This window comes from Anopheles coustani, chromosome 3 (genome assembly GCF_943734705.1).
Source record: "Anopheles coustani chromosome 3, idAnoCousDA_361_x.2, whole genome shotgun sequence".
Lineage (NCBI taxonomy): Eukaryota > Metazoa > Arthropoda > Insecta > Diptera > Culicidae > Anopheles > Anopheles coustani.
The window spans coordinates 4889932-4897422 of NC_071288.1; the positions used below are offsets into that span (position 1 = coordinate 4889932).

The 7491-nt window shown below is 45.4% G+C and overlaps 1 protein-coding gene across 1 annotated transcript; it reads right to left on the reverse strand.

The window, feature by feature from the left end:
• Nucleotides 1-4456: 4456 nt before the first annotated feature.
• LOC131260364 (organic cation transporter protein-like) lies at nt 4457-6614 on the reverse strand. Its single transcript, XM_058262064.1, has 4 exons — nt 6356-6614; nt 6072-6297; nt 5075-5969; nt 4457-4998 (listed from the first exon to the last, which is right to left on the reverse strand). Exons 1-4 carry the CDS (start codon nt 6505-6507, stop codon nt 4646-4648), a joined length of 1626 nt encoding a protein of 541 aa, XP_058118047.1. The 5' UTR covers nt 6508-6614; the 3' UTR covers nt 4457-4645.
• Between the last annotated feature and the right edge of the window lie 877 nt (nt 6615-7491).

Genomic DNA, 7491 nt, shown 5'->3' on the forward strand with positions numbered 1-7491 from the left:
AAAGGACATTTTCCTTCTACTGCGAGCAATGAGATTGTTACATTCAGGAAGCAGTTTTAGCGGAGGATATGGATATGGAGGAATCGGGCAGAAGTCGAATAAATTTTCTCCAGATTCTCCACCGCTTTCAGCACCTTTCTCGCGGGAGTTGGGCTTGATCTTAAGAAGATGCTCCACAGGATTGTCATCATGTTCTTGTACTTGTCCCATTCCTTCGGTTTTTTCTTTGGACCTCGGTGAAAGCTGCGCTCCGTCGGCCCATCGGGAAAATTATTAGATAATTTTTTGCCCCGCTTCCTTGCAATCGTAGAAAAAGGATATTCATCTCCTGGAAGACATTCGTGTAATTCTTGCAGGCTTTGCCATGCGCCTTGTAAAAGATTCTCTGGTGCCCTTTTTTGGGGCTATACTTCCGTTTGTCAAGGAGCCCTTCTAGTGGGTGAAAATAGATAGCGGAATGCGTTTTTCTACCCATTTCGTGTGTCATTGGCATCCTGATTCATTGTCCATTGAGAGCCCCTTTGGAAGATTCTGTGTGTTGTTGGTATGGAGAGCTTACAATTTATTTTATTACCAGAGCTCGCTTTCGTGTTTGGATTTATCTGCAAGAGGGTCTAAAGGTTTGCGGTTTCTGCATTCATTGGTTGAATTGTATTACCGATTATACGGTCGGGTTGTTAGGAGTCGTTTAGTAGGTGCCTAGACGTTATATTACTCTTCCGTCCATTTATAGGATTAACAATTTTTGTAATTAATATTGGTGAAAGATATCCGAAAATGTTAGCGAACTGGTAGAAGCGTAACTTTAGCAATATCCACCGTATCAAAATTTCCCGAAAATCCATTTAATTAAATCAACAAACCCCCAAACCCCTGAGGTTATGGAGCACGGATTTCTTTAGCAGTCCCCCCAAAAACCGTCATAATAGTCGTAAAAAATGATTTACGTACAATGTTACCGTGTTTTGTAGAACAACCGCATCGGCAGCCGAACTAAAGCCGTCTCCCACATTGTTGGATTTAATAGAAAGAGCTATGACCGGGTCAACCCCCTACTCCTACACCAAGTTTGTCGGTAACAAGAACCGAGTGGGCTGAAAACTTTGCCTCCGGTTTTGTGCCATTTGTTTGCCTAATAATTGGAAATGGATTCCGGTGTATTTCCCGGAAAGGGGACGCGCAGTGGCTTTGGGGGGGAGCAAGTTTTCCGGAAGGACAACTTTTTGGACAACAAGTAAACACCATGCAGGACCCATTTACGGAGGCGAACGAGTGTTTCTCCAGCGATTCCGCGAGGTTCGGAACGTAGGGGACGGGGTTGTTCGACCAAAAATGCCACAAATTCCCTGGTGGCATAATTTGATTAATAAAATTCCTTACCACCGTTGTATACGGTAGTGTATGCGATAATGGCGCGACAAGTTCCTGCCAGAACTCTAACCGCGAGACACGGTGGACATTGTAGTGGCGGTATGTCAAAGGCCTGCATGTGGTCTGCTGTACAAAGTGTGTGAGTTCCTCCTTCGGGAGTGGGAGATCTTCATTAACATTTTCTAACCATTCATCTACATCCACAGCTCTCCTGTCACCCGTTGGCCTTATTCTGTTGTATAATTTACACGCCTTTCTTCTTCCGCAAAGGAACGGCAAGCGGAAGAGCTCGGAACCGGAGACGCTAACGAACGCATTCCTCCCATTCCTTTGGTGCGCAATTCTTGGCAAACTTCTATCAAACATGACACACCGGGAGAGATATAGGAAGAGGGATAGGTGGTGGTCACTGTGGCTAACCTTTCGATTAAATCGCAGTCGCGCAACTCCCGCTTGGGAGGAGAGACTATTATAGCCTGGATTTGCAGTAGGCACATCAACTACCAATTCCTAAACAGCGCCTCGACATGCCAGAATACCCGAGAAGGACCGGGATAGGGTATTTTCATCGAGTCCCAAAACGGTTGCTGACCAAAAAACTGGGGTTCTTGGGCAGTACCCCTTGGGAAGTCGTTGCTCGATGGACTTACTTTTTGGAACTGATGTCAGGCCCCGTTGTGGTTCCCAAGCGGAAAAGAATTCCCCTATTTAGCGAGTTCCGCCCAGCAGACGGCGGCCCTCCCGAGTGCTCCCTGTGTGTATGAAGAACGATTCGCAAGGAAGGGCCCAACAACAATAGGGTCTGTTTTGCATACTAAACACATCTAGGGCTGCGCCTGTGCTGACCAGGCCTCCGAGCAGACAAGCTATACAAAACCTCCGTCGAAGACATGCCTACCATTCGAGGAACTTATTTTGAATGAACGCGAGCGCTTGTGTGTATGTGTGAGTTGTATGCTGGGGAACCTGGGACGAGTTCTTCTGGGGTTCAGCTCGATAGGGTCGCAAAGCAAAGATGTTGACGACGGTTAAGGCGCCTGCCTGTGCGGCAATGTGTTGAAAGTGCACGTTCTTCCAGGCTCTCGGGCGTTTGTGGTACCTTCACATTTCATCACATTTCCGGCATGAGCGATGGACACCGATACAGGCATTTGGACAACACACGCATCACACGTTCGAGGAGAGGGACTAACCCACCAACCCCGGCGAAGTCGCGAACCGTGGCATACCGGTTTGCCCTACTTTGGTCCATTCCATCCCCGAGCTTCCCGAGTATTCGGCTTGCCATCGATGGGGTTTTTGCGTATGAAGACACACATACACCGTTTCCCAAACATACATCCAACGTCCCGGTTGGCAACGCGCGCTCGGCGCTCGATAGTGTTTGGTCGTCGCTTAATAAATAATTTATAAACTAACGATTCCATGTTAACGAACTATTATAATAAATTTTGCATTTTATGCGAATAAAATGATAATTATGCTGTCGTGTGGTGGTTATAGAGCGCTCGCTCACACTCCCTCTCACTCTCTCTTTACTCTTCGTTATCTTTTTCACTCTACTCTTGGTTTGCGCAGATTTGAGACGAATCGAGCCGGTCGGCGTTTTATGTTCTTTGCTCCACATGCTCCCGGAGTGGTTCTATGCTCTTCCTCCTCATAAGGCGTCCGCAGCTTCGTCCGCAAGCTAATAAGGCTGAACGCCTGCCTGCCTATAACGTCGCGCGTTGTCTTGGAGGTGATAATGGGGCACAAATGCGTACCGGTGTTGGGTTCGAAGGGGAACCGAGAACTGGGTAGTAGGTCTCGGGCGGTGGTGTCTGTTTACTTGATGGAGATTAAGCTCATGTCAACACTTAACATTTGCGTAGATAAGTGCTTCGTCGATGAATGGGTTGGTGGAACCAGGAACAAAAAAGTATGGGGAGCTAATAAAGGGGTTGGGTTTATCATTACAAGACAATGTAAAGAAGGAGAACTGGTCCACTGGAGTCTGGTTTTGTGCTGCTTTCTGGTTACAAATTATACTTCACGTGCTTTTGTGATAGAAGGAATTGAACTCTTTGTTATTGAGTTGAAGTAACTGTAGCTAGAAGAATAGTTTCGCCACTCTCAGTAAGTAATCATGCATTATGGCTTGTTTGCCAAGATGGAAAAGCAGTAAGTTTATAGAAATTATTCAACAACTTTCGGAATGTGTTGACGGTGACCTTTGTTACATCGACCGATCTCATCAGAGGACATGGAGGTGATCGAAGTCGATAAATCGTTCTTTAATAAATTGGCACTCCATCCCGTCTTGCTCTAAGTCGTTCCCTTCCTTCCTTCATCTGTTCGCCTTCTAAGTTTATTTCACATCGCAAGAGGTCGAGAACACCCTCCGGAACACGGGGCTTGCTACATCTTCATTGGAAAACGTAGTAAGCGAGGTTACTTGTGAGTACCTAACACATGGTTTTATTCCCCGCCGTTGACCGTTTTTTGTGGCCCGCCATGGCAAACTGCGTCCAAGTTGCGAATTACCGTCGATAAATCATCGGTAATAGGAAATTGGTTTTTCTGTTCGGCCACTGCATGTGGCGCGTGTATAAAGGAAGCTATGTTGACGATTTTTTGCCTGCCCTCGCTCTCGTGGCAAAGGGACGCTGCGGGAATGGAGCCGGAAATGGGGGCAGGTCATGGAACGCTTCGATCCTTAACTAAACACAATCTGGGCCCACTGGAACCACTAACGGTAGCGTACGGCATCCCAACGATGCGAACCGCGGTGGGTCTGTATCGATTCCTGGACACAAATCGGTTCGTTTGGCGACGGAATTGTTGCAGAAGTTGGTGAGGTTGCATGACTGTGGAGTTTTGCAGGAGTCAAACGTACCGTTTATTAGCACGTACACTCATAACCGAAGTATGTGTTTGAAAAATTATTAAAGCAATTATTTTATACAGCGCCAGGGTTCTTGCTGGGTGCCTGGAGTTACATGTTCAATCTATTTTCCGTGCAGTTTTTTTTATCACGTGTTATTGAAAGAATTAACCATATTTTGTGTGTATCCAAACACAAAATATACGTACAGTTGTAACATAACATGCAATTTGTTTATTGTTCATGTTTTTAAAAATGTCAATCAAATAACATTTTGCAAAATATCTGGGAGTATTACTAGTTTTCTTATAAGAAGACTTAACTTAACCACAGATTTCTTACTCTTGTACATTCTTTGCAGATATCCTATATTTCTTAACCTATGTTTTCGTTCCTTCGTTATTCTACATCTTAACTTTCCGATCGCTCCGAGTCGGAGCTATCCGCCCTGAGATTTTCCGCCTCGCTGGCCGTATTTGGCAGTCGTATGTTGCCCGTTTCGGGAAACTTCAGAATTGTGACGGCGGAGAACAGCGCGATGCTTCCGAACAGTACCATCGGCAGCGGTTTCCAAACCTTCGCCAACAGTGGCATTTGTGGAGCAACGATCGCTCCCAGTCGTCCAATCATGGAGCACATTGAAAGCAGACTTTGTCGAAGATTCGTTGGGAAAATCTCGGCCGTGTAGATGTAGAGTACGCCGAACGAAAAGGAAATGGCCATTTTACTTAGAAGGAACATCAACGTGTTCATCCAGAAGATATCTGTGAGAGAAAAATGAAAGATATTATAAATTTATCAATTGGGATTTTTTAGTTAGTAACCCTAAAATAGTGTTACCTGTTGGTATGAGCAGCGTAACCAGACATAGGAGACCACATATCGCCAGTGAAACAAACTGAGTCATCCGTCGGGGGAATCGGTTCATGATGAAGTTCATGCTTAGGGCGGCAGGAATTTCAACGAGCGTTATCAGGATGAAATTAACATTTTTGTCTCCTGCCAAGCTAACGGAGTTCAATGTGAGTCCGTAGTACACCATCACGTTTGTGAACCAGCAAAACGAGCAGATAAGCAAACGGATGGTGAGACGTTTCGATTTCATTACTTCTAACAACTGATCACCGAAGGAGGCACTCTGCTCAGCCGGTTCTGCCAGCTCGCGTTGGTAATGATCGTCCAGTGCTTTTTGGGTATTTCCAGAGAGTGTCTTTCCGTTGACCCGTGCCACATGTTGCAAAATAACAATCGCTTCCCCTTGGCGTCCTTTCGAAAGCAACCACCGTACGCTCTCCTTTGCCGTCCAGAGAAAGGTCAGCGAAACTAGTCCTGGTACAAACAGGGCCAGCAAATAGTAACGCCAGTTGTGGATGAACATCGCGATCAGTCCCATGAACGCTTCACCGAGTGCGAACACTACCAGGCACATACTTTTGGCGAGTACGCGCTTCTTCGGTCCAACCAGTTCCTGTCCGAGGATGAAGGCCGTCGTGTACATCGTCGATCCAAGGAGCGGCTCCAAGAATTCAAACACGAGAAACATTTCGTAATTCACCGAGAACGACCGCACTATACCCAGGCTGGAACCCAGCGCTATACAAATTAGTAAAGCCCATTTGCGTCCATATCGATCGGAGAACATACCACCGATCAAGAGCGCTAGGGCTTGTGCGACGCTGTGAATCGTACCGACGAGGGTTATCTTCCAGATGTTTTCGTCACATGTTAAGTTAAACTAAAAAGAAACATTGAATAAAAAGTACAAGGCTGTAGTCCAATGACAGAATTTGCGCTTCTGCCACACACTCGAACGATTTGCATAGCGTTCATCTCATACCTCATTGACAATTGTTACTGTTGGCTCTTGATAAACGAAGCTGGAACACTGGGCGATAACAGATTGGTTGAAATCATTGGCTCGACAATGGTCGGTGGTGGTGTTAGTTAGTGGCTCATATCGCAGACACTTTGCTGGGAGATTATTCTCGTAGGGAACCGCCGCTTGAAGCCAATCCGTTTGGTAGATGGCATTACTGCGATTTTCGCAGGTTGGAATAAAGCATCTGAAATTCACATGAAAGTGCATGAGTATGATTACAGCAATTCTCCTAATTTACTCACCTATATTGGAGATCCGCTGCGGTAAATACGTATGATAGATTAGAGAACGCGTTGAATACGAGAGGTAAAATCATCAGCAGGAACTGTCGTAATTGAAATCTCCCAAACGATCCAATTTCTATAAGAATGTCATCGAACGCTATCCCTGCCATTGCAACTCGGCCGTAGGCGTAGAATACCTCTGTGCAGCGAAGAAGGAACGATAGAACAACACACAAGACAAACGACACGCGATGTTGAGAAGATGGGATCTTAAACTGGCCCGTTAACCTGCATCTGTCCGAACGCACTGTTTCGCGTCGAGCGCAGACGCTTAAGTAGCGCGTGTTTATCTCGCATTATTACTTTATGAGAGGGCTGTATTGCACAAACATTCGTAAAAGACGTGCGTGCGCGACAGCATTGGAGGAACGCTGTCGTTGATACAGCTGGTCGATGTGTAAAATAATCAGCTGAGGGTACCGGTCGGTCGCGCCACTTTGGGTTGATATTAGTGCGTATCCTGTAGAATCTAGGCCAGGGGGTGGCAACCCCGGAGGCCAAACAGTAGCACATTCTTTTCAAACGAAAGAGATTGTAGGAACCTTCTGCCATGCCTTTTTCTTTTGTATTTTCATAATGTTTTCTAAATAGAAGAAAGTGTTCATCATGTGTTAGTTGTTATGTAGAAGAAAGCATTATTCCCTATTTAGTTGATTATGAAATTATCATACATTTTAGATCCTGGTCGTTCGTTTCCATTAGATGCATGAGATAAAATGACATGCTATGCCGAAAGATGGCGACCCCTGGGTCTAGACCACCACTACTATGTTTAACATATATAAGCTAAGGTATTTTTAGCATAGCAGGGTGTAGCGATTGTCATTTTCTCGTGATTTTGGTTCAGGAAGTGTTTTCAATACCTCCTCATCTGGCTCTCGTTTCCGATTAAGCATTCGATGATTACTGATAACGTATCTGTAAACTGAGATGCACTGAAGAGATAAGTTTTCTCTTAACAGATACCTCGGCCACTAAATATTCGAGGCAGTACCATCCATTTACAAAAATAAGACGTTGACTTTTACAAATGCTATTTATATCGTTTAGCTTGAGTGGACTTCGTTGCATCTCACGGTTATGACGCGGGTCTT

Coding starts and splice junctions, on each gene's coding strand:
- LOC131260364 (XM_058262064.1), bottom strand. CDS start 6,507: ATGGCAGGGATAGCGTTCGATGACATTCTTATAGAAATTGGATCGTTT. Junction 6,298..6,355: donor GCAGCGGATCTCCAATATAG/GTGAGTAAATTA, acceptor TGTGAATTTCAG/ATGCTTTATTCCAACCTGCG. Junction 4,999..5,074: donor TACGCTGCTCATACCAACAG/GTAACACTATTT, acceptor TTTCTCTCACAG/ATATCTTCTGGATGAACACG.